The sequence below is a fragment of the Passer montanus genome, unplaced genomic scaffold, assembly GCF_014805655.1.
Source record: "Passer montanus isolate IOZ18808 unplaced genomic scaffold, ASM1480565v1 scaffold44, whole genome shotgun sequence".
Taxonomy (NCBI): domain Eukaryota; kingdom Metazoa; phylum Chordata; class Aves; order Passeriformes; family Passeridae; genus Passer; species Passer montanus.
The window spans coordinates 5828697-5846955 of NW_024369262.1; the positions used below are offsets into that span (position 1 = coordinate 5828697).

The following is an 18259-nucleotide window of genomic DNA, read 5'->3' on the forward strand; positions in this document are numbered from 1 at the left end:
GGAGATTGAGACCTCTGAGTGTCTGGGCTGATTTCTGCCTCTGTCTGCCTGAGGAAGATTTGCTGCTCACTCTACCCATGATCTCTGTGTCCCCCACTGAAAAGCAGAAATAAAGGAAAAAATGGAGTGGGGAAAAGTTCTCCCTGTTGTTTTTGTGCCATGTACAAAGGGAGGCTGGGGAGTTAAAACAGAGCAGCCCCACTGGCCCTGTGGCAGAGGAGGCAGCAGGGGAAGCTCTGGCAAGGTCCCAGCTCCTGCTCTCCACACAAACCCACGTGCTCTGCCAGGCACAGTGAAGCCAGTTTAGGGTTTTGGGTGGGGGTGTGCCAGGTGTTCCAGCTGGAGAGCTGGAAACCTATATAAATAAATATATAAACCTATAAATTTATAAACCTATTAACCCTGTGATGGATGTGCCAAGGGACAGTTGTGTAGGCCTGGGCAGACACTTGTTTTGTGCCAGAGTTCTGCAGGGAGGCTTGTTGGTTGCCCCAGAAGAGCTGGTTTTGAAGAGCAGATGCTGTGGCAGTGTGCAGTTAGCCTGTCCCACAGTCAGCTGGAGCTGTGTGTCCTTGGAGGACCCACAGCCTTTGGAACAGGCACTGCATTGACACAGGAGAAATATCAGCTGCAAAAACCTTTGGATACACAGCTTCACATCTCCCTTCAGGATTTGTGTGTGTGAGCACCCTGGGGTGCAACTGCTCATCCCAGTAAAAACCACACTCACACCATGTATTGATCAATTTACACCCCTCCACCCCATCTTTTCTTCCCTTTCTCTCTTCCTGAGGGTCTCTGGGCCTGCAGCTCTGCTTTTCTGATCAGAGTTCTCTCATTAAACTCGCCAGGTCGTGGTTTAAAGTGTTCCCCCACAGATCAGCTCTCATCACTTGTGTCTCTTGCTCTGCAGGTTGTAAAGCCCTGGAGGCCTTGCTGAAGGTGCTGGTGGAACTTCAGGATGAGCTGCTGTATCAGTACCCAGGCACGAGGCATCTGGTGGATGGAAAGCAAGCAAAAACTGAGAGGTAAAGGCAGAAAGAGTTAAGATCCTCCTGAAGCCTTTGGTCTCCAGCAAAGAGGACAATGCCCAGCCTTCCTGACCACCCTCACCCTGCTGCTGTGTCTGGGTGACAGACACTGTTACTTGAATTCCTTCTGCCTTGTGGGAAGTCTGCTTTGGAATATTCTGATAATGGAGCAGGGGCTAAACCGCGGGGCTTTTAACAAAAATATCAGTGTGGGGCCAGCAAGGATGCCACATTCCCCCAGGGAGGGATGGGGTGTTTATCCTGAGTGCTTCTGTTCCAGTGAGGATGAAATCCTGAGCAGCAGCGATGAGGAGCCAGCAGAGAAGGCTCAGGAGAAGAGGAGGAGACTCCCCAAACGGAAGCTGAAGTTTGAGGAGTACCCTGAGTTCATAGCCAAGCGCTACAGGGACTTCAGGAGCTACAGGAACAGCACCCTGCAGAAGTGGCACGAGAAGACCAAGCTGGCAACTGGCAAAATGGGGAAGGCAAGGCCTGGTTTGTGTGTGCTGACATGGTTCCCATGGAGCTGGGGTCTGGGAACAAGTTTATACTGAAAAAGGGGAAATCTGGGTATATTTATATTTATAATATATATTTATTTATATTTATAATATAAATTCTTCCCTATGAGTGTGGGGAGACCCTGGCACAGGGTGCCCAGAGCAGCTGTGCTTGCCCCATCCCTGGAAGTGTCCAAGGCCAGCTTGGATGGGGCTGGGAGCAACCTAGGACAGTGTAAGGTGTCTCTTGGTAGTTTCTGTGTTCTGTCAACCAGACATCCCATCACAGCCAATCTCCAGCAGCAAATAATCCAGGAGAATGTCACTGTTGCTGCTGCAGGAGCTGTTTGTGGTTCCTCCCAGAAGCAGGGCCCTCTGAGGCTCTCCTCCTCCACAAAGTGTGGGCTTTAATACAATGGGTAATCATTTCACCCACAGATCCAGGGTCTCCTCACATCCCTGAGCTGGTATTAATCATGGAGAAGTTAATCTGAACCAGAACAGCAAAGGCATTTTATTAAGCCAGGCATCAGCTCGCCTCAGGTTGGGAAGGGAGAGCGAGGGAGAAACAAATAAAAGTGTGAGGAGCCCAGACCCCTCCTGCTGTTGGAGCTGCTCGTGCAGTGCCGTGGGAGGGCAGAGGGAGCCCGGGGCTGCCTGGAGGAGAGGCCGTGCGTGTCCCCTGACCCTGCTTGGTGCCCTGCAGGGCTTTGGAGCCTTGGAGCGCTCGGTGCTGGCGCAGATCGAGCACGTGCTGCTGGACAGGGAGCGGCTGCTGCGGCGCACCCAGACCCGCCGCTCGCTCTACACCGTGCTGGGCAAGCAGGAGCAGCAGCCCGCCCCCGCCCCTCAGCCTGGCCCTGGCAGCTCGGTAAGGGGGGGTTGTTTCTCTCATGCATCCTGGGAGGCTCTGCAGAGCTGGCACAGCCGTGGTGGTGTGCTCGTGTGGGAGGTGGGTGGAGGAGGAGTGTCTGAGCGTGGATTCCTGCAGTGCATGGCTAAGGAAAAACATCTAAACTCCAGTTTTGTGATGTTTGCATTATCTCCTGTCCCAGATCCTGACAGGGGAAACCAAAGCTTTCCTTGAGGTGGGGTTGTGCCCCTCCTGTGCTGCTGACTAAATCTGATTTTTGAGGTAGCGGCAGCAAAACTTGGTTTTCACTCTGCAGTTTAGAGTCTTTAACCCAGAAAGTCCCTTTTAAAATCATACTGCATATAACCTACAGAATATGTTAGTAGTAAGCCCTTTATTAATTTAGTATTTAAGAATGAATAAATACTCAATTCTGAGAGATCAGGTAGAATTACTGGACTTGCAAGATGTATTTTTGCCATTACATTAAAAATATCTGTAGTATTTTGCCAGAAAGACTTTGCACAGTCCTATTTATTTCCCAGTAAAGGCATCATAAATCTATTCTGGCATTGGCAGCGTTTCTGCCTTGCCTTTCAATGTATTCCTGGTCCTTAAAAGCTGGTTATGTTGGGAATTTTTCCCCATTCCTTCGTATCATCAAGTGTGCTTACAAGCTGCTGCACGTGGTGTCTCTGGAGTTAGGGACAGAAACGTGCACATATGAGCTCTGAGTATTTCCTTGGTGCTTGCAGGAAGTCCTCCCTCCCTCAGACTCCAACAGGCACCTGAAGGACATTGATGAGGAGATATTTGATGATGATGACTTTTACCACCAGGTAGGTGATGGGAAATGGGAAATAACAATTATGGCTCCAGTTGGGTTTTAGTACTCACAGAGAAAATGCAGTTGTTTTCTGCTCTGTATTTCTCTTTACCTGTAAAACTCAGTTACCTGTTTAACCCCCAAAATCTCTGCAAGTCTCTCAGTCACTCTGCTCTCAGTTTTTGCTCTGTGAGTTTGCAGCTGCCCTGTGGGTGTGCACTTGCTGCTGCTGCTTGAGTGTGGCAGGAGCTGTGCCTGTTGTTCTCCCTGGGGAACAGCACAGGAGAAAAAGCTCAGAATCCCCTCTGTTCTCTGTGGGCAGAGCTCCCTTAGGAAAAGCAATCCCAGAGGATCCTCAGGAGCACTGGAAGTTGCTCTTGTCCCAGCCTAAATCATCTCACTCACCTGCTGAATGGGAGAGCTCCTGGGCTGCTCCAGCACTTCCCTTGGAACTGGGCCAGCTTGGATCCAGGCCAGTTATTCCTTTTATTTGCAAAATTCTTAGAAGCAAGGAATCTGCACCCAGTGCAGGGAAACACTGTGTTTGTAGTTCATTGAATAAAGACAGTGCCAGCTTCATGAAAACTGGAATTGTCACATACTGAGGAATATGTCACTGTAAACCCTTCCCTGGTGTGTGAAAACCTCTGCCTGCTTTGATGATCCACACAGAGCCTGAACTTCAGAACTAAACAAATATCATTTTATCACTGGAAAGACAGATTTTTTAAAAATCTGAATAATTATTAGAGTAGCCAGTAGAGAGCTGGGGGAGTAGGAGAGAGCTGCTGCCATGTGAGGATGCCAGGCTCCCAGTGGTGATGGGAGAGGGCCCGTCCTTTTAGCAGCAGGGATTGAAGATAAATCTTAATAAAGTTAAATATTTTGAGATGTTGCTGAGGTGGAATTTGGGGTCCAAGTGGCCCAGAAGCTCAGCTTTGGGGGTAAATTGGACCCTAAGAGCACAGAAGTGAAGTTGGTATAACAAAATCATGGAGTGGAGAAAGAGCTGAGGTTGACACTTCAAGGACCTCTGCAGAGGAGGTGCTTCTTGGCCTTGAAATGTTAATTTTTTTAAAAGAAAACAGCAATGGATGAGTGTCCCCATCCTTCCCTCTAATAACTGTAGCTGTGCTAAATCGTGGTTTCAGAAATATGAGCAGGCCCAGCTTAGCTTCTCCCCTCACTGCTTAATTGGGGTGCTGGGGTTAATCTAAATTAAAACTTAAACTAATAGAGGTCATTGAGGGAAGAGAGTCACCTGAGTAAAACAAATGGGTCTGCCAGGCACAACTGTATCTTGGCCATTTCCCAGGAGGGAAGTGGCAGCAAATTGGAGCAGTTTGAGGCGCGGGCAGAGGTGAAGGATGGGTGACAGGGTGACAGGGGCTGGCCTCCAGACTGCCTTCCCTGCTGCTCCAGCTGCAGGGGCAGCCCCAGCCAGCAACATCTGGCAGCACAGCCAGGCATGGGTGCCACCTGGGGACCCCCAGGGGCTGGAAATGCAGTGCTGGGGCTGGTGCAGGCTTTAATCACTTGGCAGTCCTTGGCAGCAGCTCCCACAGCCTCTGCCGGCCTCGTACATCACACACAGACATCTGCTGAGCAGCCAGGCAGCTGCACATCCATTTCCCTCCCTTGCTGGGCTTTTTCTGCCCTCTCTCCCTCCTCCTCTCCTTCCCTTGCAGCTCTCCCCTCTCCTCCATCCCCACGGTGCTCCCTGGCAGAGGGGATCCGTGCAGGTCCCAGTTTGGGGTGCCCTGGTTTGTGTCCTGTGCTCCCTGGGGTTTATGGCAGAGCTTGGAGCCAGCTCAGGGATTAGGCTGAGGAAAATGGCTCTGTGTTTTCTGTCAGCTCCCAATTAAATTGGATTCATAAAGTGCTTTCCTTTATTTGTCAGGGCGCTGAGCTGGAGCTGAGCGCTGCATTGAGAGCAGGGAGAGCCAGCACAATGGAGCTGACAGGGCCTGAATGGCTCTGCTGTCCCTGGGTCACAGCTGAGCAGTGCTTTGTGTGTGTGGGGGACTGCATGTGGGCATGCCAATAAAACCTGGGAGGGAGCTGCTCCTGCAGGAGTGACCAGCAGCAGGCTGAGGGTGCTCACCCCCTCTGACCCCTGTGCATAGCACTGATTGCAGCCTGCATTTCAGCACCTGCCTCTTCCTCCCTGCTGCAGGCTGCATCCAGGCTTTCCTTGGGATCATTTTCACCCTTCTCAATAACATTTTATATAGTTATTAATTTATTTTGATTACTGCTAGAAGTAAGTAGCATTCAGATAAAGAACAGCACTGGAAAGCAACTTCCTCTATGTGTCAGTGTGAAATTAGGCAAGTAAAAATGAACCAGATTTGATGAATGTGCACAAGTTAATGATAACAGAATAAGTAGTTATACTGTTTTATTATAGATTATAATAAAAAGCTCTTTAATTAATCTGTTTTTTCTCTGGAATAAAACAATTTTCTTGTCCAGGTCTTAATATTCAGTAGAATTCAGCAGGTGGGTCTGGTGGAATTTTGTGATGATTCAGGATTTAACTCTCTTCTGCCTGTTCATCCCACTTTTCTCCTGTTCCTCACTTGTTTTATAAGCAGTTGCAGTTTTTGTTCTGATGGCCCATATTGGATGGTGATGGAAAGCTGAGCTGAGCAGTGCAGTGAAATATTTTTATTTGGATGGGAATAGTTCAAGTGTTTCAGGAGCTCCTCATTGCTGGCAGCAGTGAGAGGCTGGAGCCCCTTTCCTTTTCCTTTAAATCCTCCTTCATACTTGGGTTTTAGGGAAGAAAAAAGGCTTTTTATTTTTAGAAGTCATATTTACGTAGAATTCATTACAGCTGATATTGCAGCATTAAGACTTAAAATTCCAGCCTGCTACCAGGGAGCTGCTGCTCTGACATGCTACAGTGGAGATTTTATTGTTGGGTTGAAATACTCCTCTGCTAAAGGAGAGAGTGGAAATTGGTTTGTTTCCAACAGGAATTAGGTTAGTGTTCATATGCTAAGTGTTCCAGTGGTAGCAGCTCTTCCCAGAACAAATGTTCATCACTTGTGGCAGCAGGTATGCCTAAGGAGAATTGGGAATATCCATAATCCCTTTTTTCCTTGGCTCCCTCCTCCCCTGGTTTGGGCTCTTTGTGACAGCCCAGGGCCACCAGTCCTGGCTGTGGGCATCAGAGAGGAGGGGGAGCACCCAAGGAATCCCCAAATCCTTCCAGGGGGGTTCTCATCCCCCCTCAGCTGGGATTTACCCCAAAAATAGCATCCTTAACCCCTTGTGTGCTGTCTCTCTGCACAGCTTCACTGCTGGGGTGATTTCCCCACAGTTCCCTGGCCCAGTGTGGTGTCCCCTCCCAGGAATTTGGAATGCCTTAAACACGGAATTACCAATCCAGGGAACTATTAAAAGTCAATAATGGTGAGGAATAGAGAAGCCTGCCTTTGTGACAAGCTGGTTTACCTTAATTAAACCGGTGAGTGATTAATATGGACAGCTGATCTTGTGGCTTTAATTAGATGCATTTAGAGTTTTGTGTGAATAAGAGATGTCTCGAACCATCCCACGGGTTAATGGCAATACAATACTCTTATCACAGGCATGTATCTTTCAAATGGCTGGGTAGATGGTTAATAACACATTTTAAAGCTTGATTTGGAGCTTCTCTTAATGGGTTCCTCGAAAATAGGCAAATCTGTGCATCTTACACCAACCTGAATCTGAATAAAATGGGCTTTAAAAAGAGGCTGCCCAGTGATTTCCGCTTGCATTTTATTAAATATAAAAATTAAGTTTTCAAAAAGCATTTCAAGGGGATTTAAAGTAATATTTGAGCTGCAAACTTAAATTTTCTCTGGTGTTGGTAGAAATCCAAATGTTGTTACACAGCTACTGAGTGGGAGCTTGACAGGGGATCTGTAGATGGACTTCTTTTTAAATTTGATTTGCTCTGTAAGGTCTAAGACAAGTGAGCCTGTTGTCATGAGGTGATTTCAGCTCTCCTTAGCTCTTTGTCTCTGCTGGCAGTTCTTAGGGGTCTGCAAATCAGAAAGGTCAGTGAGTGCAGCATTAGAAACACTGATAGATAGTGCATGAAAATGAGAGCTAACCTCTAAAATGAAAATTGACCTCTAAAATGAGCAATGAGGCCGTGTCACCCTGGAACAGCACCCTGGTGGCATTTCCCAGTCCCTGTGGCGTGCCCAGGGCTTGGTGTGCCTCTCTCTGCCTGGCACTGAGGGGAATCCTGGAGGGGAATCCTGCAGGGAGCCCCTCAGGGTGCAGGGGCTGGGCTCTGTGTCAGGACAGCTTTGGGTTCTGCTGCAGCAGCTCTCCCTGCCAGGGGGTGCAGCTGGCACTGGCAGCTCCCCCTGCTCCCCTGGCTGGGCACTGGGCACTGGGGCTGTGCTTCCTGCAGCTCTGTGCTGCCCTGGCACCGAGCTGAGCTCCTGCCAGGTCAGGGAGGGAAAGCAAGGCAGCATCTCTTTCCATCAAAGCCTTTTGGTGCTGGAATTGCCTAACTCTGTCTTCACACATCAGGGCTCAACGCTGATGGTGATTTACTCACACTTCCTAGTTAATAATTAGACATTGGGAGACACCATCTATCACTCCTAATGGAATATGTGGGGTCTGATGAGAGTTTTCTGTTTTGACTAATAAATTTTAAGCAGAATCGCCAGGCTTAATGAAATATTACCGTTTGGGAAGTGGTTTAAGTCTTGTGCTGGGAAAACAGTGTTGCTTTATTCACTAAATGAATTTATCATTCACTCTGTATCCCGAGCTCTGGCTGGCTCTGGAGCACGGGCTGGGTGCAAGACTCTGAACCAGAAAGCAGAAAACTAATCAAATCCTTAAAGACCAAAGGCAGCCAGGCAGGCCTGGGCTGGCTTTTTCAGTGGTAGCCTCTGGCTACATCCACTTTTATTTTAGTAACCATTGTTAGCATGATTTATAACCTCAGCTTGGAGACTCTTGCTATTTAGATGTAACAAGATGCTTCACAGCTTTTATTTCCATTTCCTAATTTCCCTCTTGCTTCTGCTTTTTTATTTATTATTTTTTTCTTTTTCTTAACTTCTCCCTCATCTTTGCTGCTCTCCCAGGGCAAGCTGACACTGCCCTGGAAGAACTTTTGGAGCACTGCAAGGCCTTGTCAGCCCCAAGGTCCACAGAACTCGTTCAGGATTAGGAACTTGCCCCAGAAATGCATCTTGGAATTGTGGAATGGTTTGGGTTGGAAGGAACCTTAAAGCTCATCTTGTTCCACCCCCTCAGTTCCAGGGATGCAGGGGCAGCCCCAGCTGCTCTGGGCACCCTGTGCCAGCCCTGCCCACCCTGCCAGCCAGGAATTCCTTCCAGTATCCATCCAGCCCTGCCCTCTGGCATTGCCTCACTGTGGGCACAGCTGGGGCACTCCTGGCTGCTCCAGCCTGCAGTTCTGGGCCAGCAGCAGCAGCCAAGCCCTGCAGGGAACGTCCTGCTGCTGCTTCCCAGGGGCACAGGGTGGCTGAGGGTGACACCTGCCCTGTGCCTCGTGCAGGACAGCAGCAGAGGGACAGCACACCCCCTCACTGCTGGAGCAGGAGGAAGGCACCTCACCTCTCTGCACCCCTTGTGCCTGCTGCTCCAACCTCCCTCCCACCTTGCTTTTGACAGAATATTGACTGGAAAGCAAGATCCCATTTGTGCTCAGCCTCCAGGGCAGCTGTTTGCAGAGTGGCAGTGCTACACAGGTTTACTGTGTCGTGTGTCTGTGTAACACTGGATTTGGATCTTGTATTTAGCTGCCAGAAGTGACTGTGATGAAGTGGCAGAGATAAACTGATAGATTGTGTGCCAGAAAGATGTTGGGAATCAATCAGATGAACAGGGCAGAGAGGTAGCTTGCTGTTTTCTGGTGATAATAAACCAGTGGCCTGGCTCCTGGAATTTTAAAACGTAATTGCTGCAGTAATAATCTCCAAAAATAAGCAAGTAGGAACAAAAAAAAAAATAAATAGTGGCAGGTTTTTAATTATGTTTGAATCACTCTTTTTGTCTGGTAATGTGGTGTATGCCTCGAAGGAGGGGGAAGTACAGGGTGGAGGAGAAGCATCCTGCATCCTTTCTTGCCTGGATTCTGGTTCCAGGGGGGTCAGTTTCAGCTGTTTCTGAGCTGTAACTTCACTGGCTGGTGAATTGTAGGTGTCCATAAAGCAGTTTGTTCCCCTCCGTTTTGGAGGGTTTATTTCTGTTCCTCACGTTGATGTCTTGGCCAGTACCCAAGGCACAGCAGGCACGGTGTGCAGTGGGTGGTGATAAACACACAGCACCAGTCAAGGATCCAAAAGGCTGTGCACAACATCCTCTGCTGCAGGAAGCAAAGAGGACAAACCCCAGCCCTCAGGACACAAAAAGAAATAGAAGAGGCTGCCTGAGCACTCCTGCTGTAGCTATAAAAAGGATTTTGCTGTGCTGTTCTCCGAGCGAGCATCGCTGCCCAGCTTCTGTCTGGGAATTGTTTCAGTCCCCTGCCCTTCCCAGCAGTGGGGACAGCCCTGCTGTGGGGCTTTTCCTGCACGCCTGGGGCAGCTGCCTGCACCACAGCTGTGCTCTATTTCTGGTTTTGGTTTCTTGCAGCTCCTGCGAGAGCTGATCGAGCGGAAAACCACAGCCCTGGACCCCAACGACCAGGTGGCCATGGGCAGGTGAGTGAGGGGCTGGCCAGCCCTGCCTGCAGCCCAGCCCAGGCTCTGTGCCCTTCAGCACAGCTCCCTGCAGAGGGCAGAGCCCTGAGTTCACTGGGGAGGCCACGGGGACATTGGCAGGAAATCATCCTCATCCTCTCTGCAGGCTCCTGGCTTGTGCAGTCACCCAGGCTGCCTTGGAGAGTTGGTGTGTGACCCTCTGGAGCTATTTCCCCACTGGAAACGTTTGGTCCAGGTGTTCCTGCCTCTCAGTGGGTCCTGCAGCACTAAGTGGCACAAAAACTCACTGCCCACTGCTGAAATTTGGCTCTGGCTCTTTGTTAACTCTGCTGAAATTTGGCTTTGGCTCTTTGTTAACTCTGCCTTGGTGTTGTTTGAGAAGAGGAAACCTTCTGACATCAGCTAAAGCAATTCCTGTGATCCCTCCTGTAAGAAAGGGTTCTGTGCAATGAAAACTGTATCAGGGAATGCTCCCTGCATGCAGAAGTAAAATATAATTCCATGCAGGGAAGCTCTTATTTTTCTGTTTAATTCTAGAGTTACAAAGTAAAGAATCTTCCAAATGCCACCTCATGAGCAGAGTGCACTGAAATAGCCACGGGCTCCAGTTCAGAAAAGTGTAAAAGCTAAGGAAGGCTGAAAAAGCTGGAGCTGGGCTCTTCCCTGAAACAATTTTGGGGGGCTTGTCTATAGGGAGGGGAAGAAAATGCATCAGGAAATGTTGTGATGGTGAAACAACTTTTCTCCTTGTAAAATATCACCCAGATTTTAGTGCAATGTCAGATTTATTTTGTGTATTTCTGGAATATTATGGAAAGCTATTCACTATGATTTAACACGATATAGACAAAATTACATTTAAGTGGTGATTGCATTGTACATTTATCTGACTTTACAATAAAATAGATTACAGTAATTAAGATTATATTAAGATTGCAGTAATTGGATTTGGTTAGATTTTTTCCCTGATGTCGAGTTTTCATTGTATAAATCAGGTGAGATGACGCTCGTTTCAGCTTAAAAAAAATATTTATAACCAGGAGAAGTTTTTCCCTGCTGGAAACTTCTTTGACTTGAGGAAGTTCTGGTTGAGAAGTGGAGCTTTTACTGCAGCTGGGGATCAGAGAGTGTTTTGGGAGTGTTCTGGGCTCTGAAGTTGTGTTCCTGTTCTGCATTCCCCAGGCAGTGGTTGGCCATCCAGAAGTTACGGAGCAAAATAAAGAAGAAAGTGGACAGAAAAGCCAGCAAAGGAAGGAGGATCCGGTGAGTGGCACCTCCTGCAAGCACACACAAACCCTCTTTTTGGGAAAAGGAAAAGCCTGGCAGCTCTGGGTGTGTTTTACCCCTCTGGCTCTGGGGGGCTTGGCTGGTTTGTGACCTTGAGGGCATTCCCTGCTCTGGGCAGCCAGGGGAATGCTGATGCTCCTGGAGCCTGGAATCAGAGCTTGGTGGATGCATTGCCCCACTCAGGGTCTGGGGAAACACCAGAGAAAGGTGCTCACATCTCCCTGAGCCTTTTGGGGCTGGAATTTCCAGAGAGAGCCAATAAACCCCTCTTGTGCAATTTGTATTTCCTGACTGAGCATGGGCAGCACCTCCAAGGGAAGATGTGCAGAAACACCTCAGGTAAATCTCAATTTTCCCCGAGTGCCAGCTGGAATTTGGTGTCAGGTCTCTCTTTGCTGGTAACTCACATCCCAGCTCCCTTCATGTCTGAACCATTTCCCTCCTGGATCACTCATTTGGCTCGAGCTCAGTGTCAGAAGCTCCCACGTGGGGAGGAGGCAGCCTGGAGAGCAGGAGGTGTTTCCCCTTTGCAGAGCAGCTCTGAGTCTCCCTGAGATCAGCATGATTTGTGGTGGAGGAGGGAGGATGCTGAAAAGCTGCTCTGCTTCCTGAAAAATCCAGCACATTAACCATCCTTTGTGAGTAAACTATAAATCCTGAGTTTAGATGGCATCTGATAGAAAGTCAGTGGAGTCAGTCTGGGTCTGGCCTGGCATAGCAATTTTTAAGATAGATGTCATAAGATAATTTATTGAAAGAGGGAAGAGCTACTTTGTTGGCCTGAAAAGCCTATAATTATTGACTATCAATATTCCTTTCTGTCAGCATCACACATAATTGGATATATTCAGGATTCAGTCAAAACTCCTGACAACATCACACAAGTGAGGCAGCCCCTGGACCTCCAGGAATGAAGGGAATCTCTCCCTGTGTGCCCTCAGCAGTCCTGGGGGAGCAGCTCTGCCCCAGCCAGCTGCCTCTTACCTCTCAGGTGCCTCTTTTTAGCTAAAAGTTGTGCTGACCCTGCAGGGAAAATAACAATAAAAGAAGGAGAGGCTCGTTGTGTGTGGTTGGGATTGAGATGCAGTTAACCCCCTGCATTTTTCAGAGTAGGGCAGTGGAGCCCAGATGGGTTTTTAAATAGTTGGTGCTTCCACTGAGGGACTTGGTGTCACCCCAGGAGACCCCTGACCCTGCTTCCCTCTCCTTCTCTGAAATTGGGACAGGAGTGCTCATATTTGCTTTCATGGGGGTCTTGGAGGTCCTGGAGAGCCAAGTATTTAACACCAAATTTCATCTGTCTCCTTAATTCTTCCTTTTTAGCAAAGCTTCAGTTTTAGAGCCTGTTTGGGTGCAGTGTGCTGGTTTATTGTAGGGGCTCAGCATCTTCAGGTGCTTCCAGGAGCAGCCAGTCTTCCCCTTGGCACGAGGGACACTGGGGCATTGAGAGGGGAGATAAATTCATCCAAAAATCAAACTGCAGAGACCTGCAGGGGGCTGTGGAGGAGGGATGTTTGCACACCTTTCTCATGGCAGTGTTTCCTGAGCTGGGGTGTCTTTCTGTTCACTAAGGGAAATATTTTCCATTGGGCTGGGCTTTTCCACAAGCAATCAGCTGTGGGCAGGCAGCTGGTGCCAGAGGCTGGAGTGGGCACGAGTGCCAGGCTGTGCCTGCAGGAGCTGTGCCCAGGGAGCATTTCCTGCTCTGAGCAGTCCTGGGAGCTGCTCCTGCTCAGGCCAGCAGCATTTTCTGCTCTGAGCAGTCCTGGGAGCTGCTCCTGCCCAGGCCAGCAGCATTTCCTGCTCTGAGCAGTTCTAGGAGCTGCTCCTGCCCAGGCCAGCAGCATTTTCTGCTCTGAGCAGTTCTAGGAGCTGCTCCTGCTCAGGCCAGCAGCATTTTCTGCTCTGGGCAGTCCTGGGAGCTGCTCCTGCCCAGGCCAGCAGCATTTCCTGCTCTGAGCATTCCTGGGAGCTGCTCCTGCCCAGGCCAGCAGCATTTCCTGCTCTGAGCAGTCCTGGGAGCTGCTCCTGCTCAGACTAACAGCATTTTTTGCTCTGGGCAGTCCTGGGAGCTGCTCCTGCTCAGGCCAGCAGCATTTTTTGCTCTGAGCAGTCCTGAAGTGCTGCCTGCTGCTCTCCCCAGGTACCACGTCCACAGCAAGCTGGTGAGCTTCATGGCACCTATTGACCTGTGCACAATGAATGATGATGCCAGGTGAGTAAGAGATTAATTATGTTTCTCAAATGGCTCCATGACAGCGTGGTATTGACCTGTTCTTCAGCCTGTCACCCTCTCCATTCCTCCTTATCAGCTCCCCATTTGTCACTGGCATCACAGCCTGGGTGTCTTGGTCACATCTGTCCTGGCAGCCTGGCTGAGCTTTCACTCTGGAATTACTGTGGTACCAAACCAGAAATTGGCATAAATCTCAGCACCTAGGCTTTGATTCCTCCTTTAGAGCTCCTAGTTTGAAATTAGGAGTTCTGATTTCAAAAGTCCTACATTTTGAAATTTTATGGAATTAGTTTGGAAATACACAGCCAAGCACCTGGTGTCTTCAGGTGGAATCAGAGCTTAAAAAGAGCTTCTCTTCCAACAGAAATGGCAACTTCTGTATTCTGGTTAATGTGCATTTTCTTAGCTCACTTAATAACTGGAATAATTCTCTCAAGATTCACTCAGGACTTTTATGTTGCTTGTGTTTATCTCTATTTAAAGAGTACAGAATTTTATTGGAAGGCTGTAATGTTTTAATGTGGTCATTAGTAAAGGAAACACTACAGTGAAATTTTGTGCAGAGATTCCAGACAGCTCCCCCACATACCCACCCATATTTCTTAAACCCAAACCTCCAAAAGCTGAGCTGCTTGTGGGAAGGAGGTGGAATAATTTTTCCAGTGAATGGATGGAGAAAGCTTGAGAAACATCTTTCCCCTGGGTTGTGGAACATGTTTGTGCTTTGTGAGGGAGAGATGTCATTTGTCTGTTTGTGGAATGGAAACCAAATACCTGCTGCCTTTTGGGGGATTGCAGGGGCTTATGGATGAGGGGTTTTGTGTCCATAGCACCTGTGCTGTTTCATCACTGCATCTCTCTCTCAGTTGCTTTACTCTGGTTTTTTTTCTCTCCTTTTTTTCTTTTCAAGTGAGAGCAAAGCCCAGCTGCTCTGATTTTCCAGTATTGTTTGGATCCCCTCACCACAAAAAGAAATGTGGGAGTCTCCAAGCTGTTCCTCCAGCCATGTGGCCCTAATGTTTAGCTTGAATTTCCCTCTGCTGTGATTTAGGGCCATCATTTCTTGTCCTGTTCCAGGTGGGAACAGATTCTTGCTTCCTCTTGGCAGCAGCCCCTGCACTTCTGAGTGGAATTCTTGTGAAAAGCTGGGTGTTGTTTTTTGTCTTCCCCCCAGTTTACCCCATTTCTGTTTGCATCCACACACTGAACACATCCAAAAGACTGCAGTGGGAGTGTGAAAATGAGGCTTTTGTGGGTGTTTGTTCAGCTCTCCCCAAATGGAGATCTGCTCTGAGTCATTTGTTTGAGAATCAGAGCCACTCTGGGGGTCACATTGCTGTGTTCAGAATGTCCTGCCCTTGGCATGAGCCACAAAATCTCTGTCCAGCACACAGCTGGACCTCACCAGGCAGGAAGAACTCTGCTCCTGCAGAAGAACTCTGCTCCTCAGAGCTCTCCTGAGCTGTGTGTGCCTTTGGGGTTCATCCTGTGTGTGTCACTGTGAGACACAAACCCTCAGCTCTGTCCTGTGTGAGGGGAGCAGGGGCAGCACAGACTCTGAAGCAAGGTGTCACATTCCTGCAGAGTCTGCTGAACATCCTTGTTGCCCCTCTGGAGGACAGTGACTTGCAGGGACAGACATCCTCTAAGGACACATGTTTGCTCCAAACACCTTTATCTCCCCAGACAGCTCGGGTTATTCTGACAGGTAAAACAAGATTGTGCAAATATGCAACAGTGATCTAATCAGCTGCAACAACAGCAGTGCTTTAACTGGCACTACCTTTTAACAGCATCATTAAGGGCTCTCATTACTCTTTTATTAGAGGCTCACTCTATTTCTTATCAGATTACAGAATGAACATAACTCATGGCACTGATTTGATCTCTGGCTGGGAGGATTGCAGCTCTGCATTAGCTGGGATTGACGTGGTTTGTGATTTGCTGTGGATGCCCAGGCTGGCAGTGTCACCCCGTGACCCCTGCCCACCCCCAGGGCCAGCACCCATACATCTTCATTAAACCTGGCACCAGGGCTCTGCAGAGCCCCAGGGAGCCTTTCCTGCAGGGGACAGGCAGGACAGAGGGACAGACTGCAGTTCCAGCAGGGGAAGGTGGGATGGATCCTGGTTATACAGGCTGGGGTCTGCCTCAGCACACGGATCTCTCAGGGAGGAGGAATCTGCATCCTCCAGGAGCCAGGCACAGGAAGGTGGGATGGATCCTGGTTATACAGGCTGGGGTCTGCCTCAGCACACGGATCTCTCAGGGAGGAGGAATCCTCCCTGAAATCTGCATCCTCCAGGAGCCAGGCACAGGAAGGTGGCTCTGCTGGGACTGTGCCACAGCAGGCAGTGTCCCCACAACGTGAGGTGGGAACCCCTTCCCTGAATCCACATCCAAGGGCAGGAAATGCCCCCCTGCCCCAGGATCCTGCCAGGCACTGAGCCCCCAGCCCAGTGCTGTTCCAGGAGCAGAGTGGAGCCTGCTGGGGCTGAATTCTCAGCCAGATGATCCAGCTGCCACTGAGGCTGGGATTAGAGCCTTTCCTTGGATCCTGTGCCTTTCCCCAATCAGCATTCTCCCTTCAGTGCAGTTGCTTTGTCACAGAGAGTCTGGCTGCAAGCAGAGGGGGGTACGTAGCAGGAAATCCTGGTATTAAAAGATTAATTTACTTATATGACATAGGAGTTTAATAAAAAAAAAATTTAAAAAAAAGGTTGGTGAGATAGCAGCCTTTAACTTGGCTCACTTTGTACTTGGGGTATTAAAACACCACGAGAGCAGATTAATGGAGGAATTTGGGCTCTGCAGTTGTCAATCCAGGGTGTTCAGCACCACAGAATTCCTGGGAGGAAGCAAAGCCCTTCCTGCTGGGGAAACTGAGGCAGCAGCTCAGTGCTGCAGGGCACACACCCCTGACCCTGGTGGTGTCAGGAAAATGTGAGGTGTGTTCAGGCCTGGGAGAGAGGATCTGCTGCTCTGGGGAACAAGGGGAGAGCAGGGCAGGGAGGGCAGGACCCAAGGAAAACCTCACCCTGTGGAACCAGACCTGCTTGGATGGATCCTGAGGCACCACAGCTGTGGAATCCCAGAATCCCAGACTGGTTTGGCTGGGAGAGAACTTCAAACCCCCCCCGGGAGGGCAGGGACACCTTCCCCTGTGCAGGCTGCTCCAAGCCCCAGTGTCCACCCTGACCTTGGCATTTGTTCTCTCTGTGCCTGGTTTTGTTCAAATCCCCCAGGCTGGGCTTGGTGAGCCCTGGGGGTGCAGTGGGGCACCCGTGTCCTCCCCCAGGGCTCTGGGGAGGGCTCAGCTGCCAGGCTGAATGCCACCCAGCTGGTGCCACTGGGCTGACTCCTCGTCCCCACAGCTGATGTTTGACATCCCTGGCAAACACACAGGAGCCTCTGCTATGGAAATTTCCCTCTTAAAGGGGGGAAAAAAACCAACCTGTTAAGGGCTGTGAGATGATTTGTCGTTTTTCCTTTGTGAGACAATTTGTCTTCTCCTGCATCAAATCTGTTACAAACCAGGCAAGCTGTGAAAGGGGAAATCGTCCTCGGAATATGAGGAGCACAAGGAATGGTTCCCTCTGCTCAGGGCACCTCCCAGAGCCTGCCCTGCTCACACAGCCATCCCAAGGCAGCATTTGATGGATTTCCTGGCAGCTGCTGGAGGTGCCTGGGTTTTTCTGGTTCTCTGAACCTTCTGTGCTGCAAAAACTCCTGTGGAAATGGGACTGGGACCCCTCTCAGCACCTGGACTGGCTGGAGCTGCCAGCTATTCATTTAATTAATATTTATTTATTTTACATCTTATTTTATGAATTAATTAATTTATTATTTTTTTTTAAATGATGTTGTTGAGCTGGAAGCAGCAGTGCCCAGGTGGGGAGGTGCCATCCCCTGCTCTGGAAGAGATGCATCAATAATTAAGCCAAGGTGCTCACACACACACATGTTTTATGGCAAATGCCTGTGTGGTTCCTGATCATTTTTTCCAGAAACAGGTTTTATGATAATACAGTAAAAATATTAAATTAGAAAATGCCTCACTAAGGGTGATAAAACCTTACTACAGTGGAAATAGGTAATTATCCCCTCTACAGCCTAAATGACAGTTTAAAAGAAATAAAAATGTTAGTGCTCATTACTTGCTTTTGTGGGCTGCAATAAAGGGGAAGTTAAATTTGAATTCAGGGGGAATTGTGCTCATTCCTGGGCAGCCCAGGCCTCCTGCCCTCCCCTGGGCTCAGGGCACCTTCCCCAGCTCCAGGGCTCTGGGTGCCTCAGGCTCCAGCCTGGGTTTCATTTCTGTGGGTGGAGCAGAGGAATTTTGTATTTTTTTAACCAAAATCCCAAGTTCATTATGCATAGCCTTAAGGGGGCTGAAAGTATTAAAATCTGCACTTACCCTGGTGAATTGAAACACAGACAAGGTTAAACCTGGAGGATTGATGAGTTTTACTCTCTGCATGGTTAAATCCTGCTGAGGGGAGAGGCTGCAAAGGAAAGGGAGCCTGGCTGATGAGGAGAGGGGGCAAAGGGTTGGGGTTATTTTATATTTATATTTATATTATTCTATGTTTTATTTTATATTTTATATTATCTTCTATATTTTATATTATTTTATATTTCATATTTCATATATTATAATTTACATTATATATTCTATCTTATATTATTTTATATTTTATATTTTATAATTTATTTTATACTTTATATTATTCTATATTTTATAATATTTTTATTTTATACTTTATATTCTTTTATACTTTATATTATTTTGTATTTTATATTTTATATTATTTTGTATTTTATATTTGATATT

General features: G+C 48.5%; 1 protein-coding gene across 1 annotated transcript in view; it reads left to right on the forward strand.

Annotated features, from left to right (window-relative positions):
* Positions 1-18259, forward strand: part of AATF (apoptosis antagonizing transcription factor) — a 36900-nt gene that overhangs the window by 14221 nt on the left and 4420 nt on the right. The window contains exons 6-12 of the mRNA XM_039720885.1: positions 914-1028; positions 1312-1516; positions 2238-2402; positions 3140-3223; positions 9835-9902; positions 11085-11165; positions 13333-13404. Of these exons, the coding sequence (XP_039576819.1) occupies positions 914-1028; positions 1312-1516; positions 2238-2402; positions 3140-3223; positions 9835-9902; positions 11085-11165; positions 13333-13404 (790 nt within the window). The remainder of the gene's footprint in view (positions 1-913; positions 1029-1311; positions 1517-2237; positions 2403-3139; positions 3224-9834; positions 9903-11084; positions 11166-13332; positions 13405-18259) is intronic.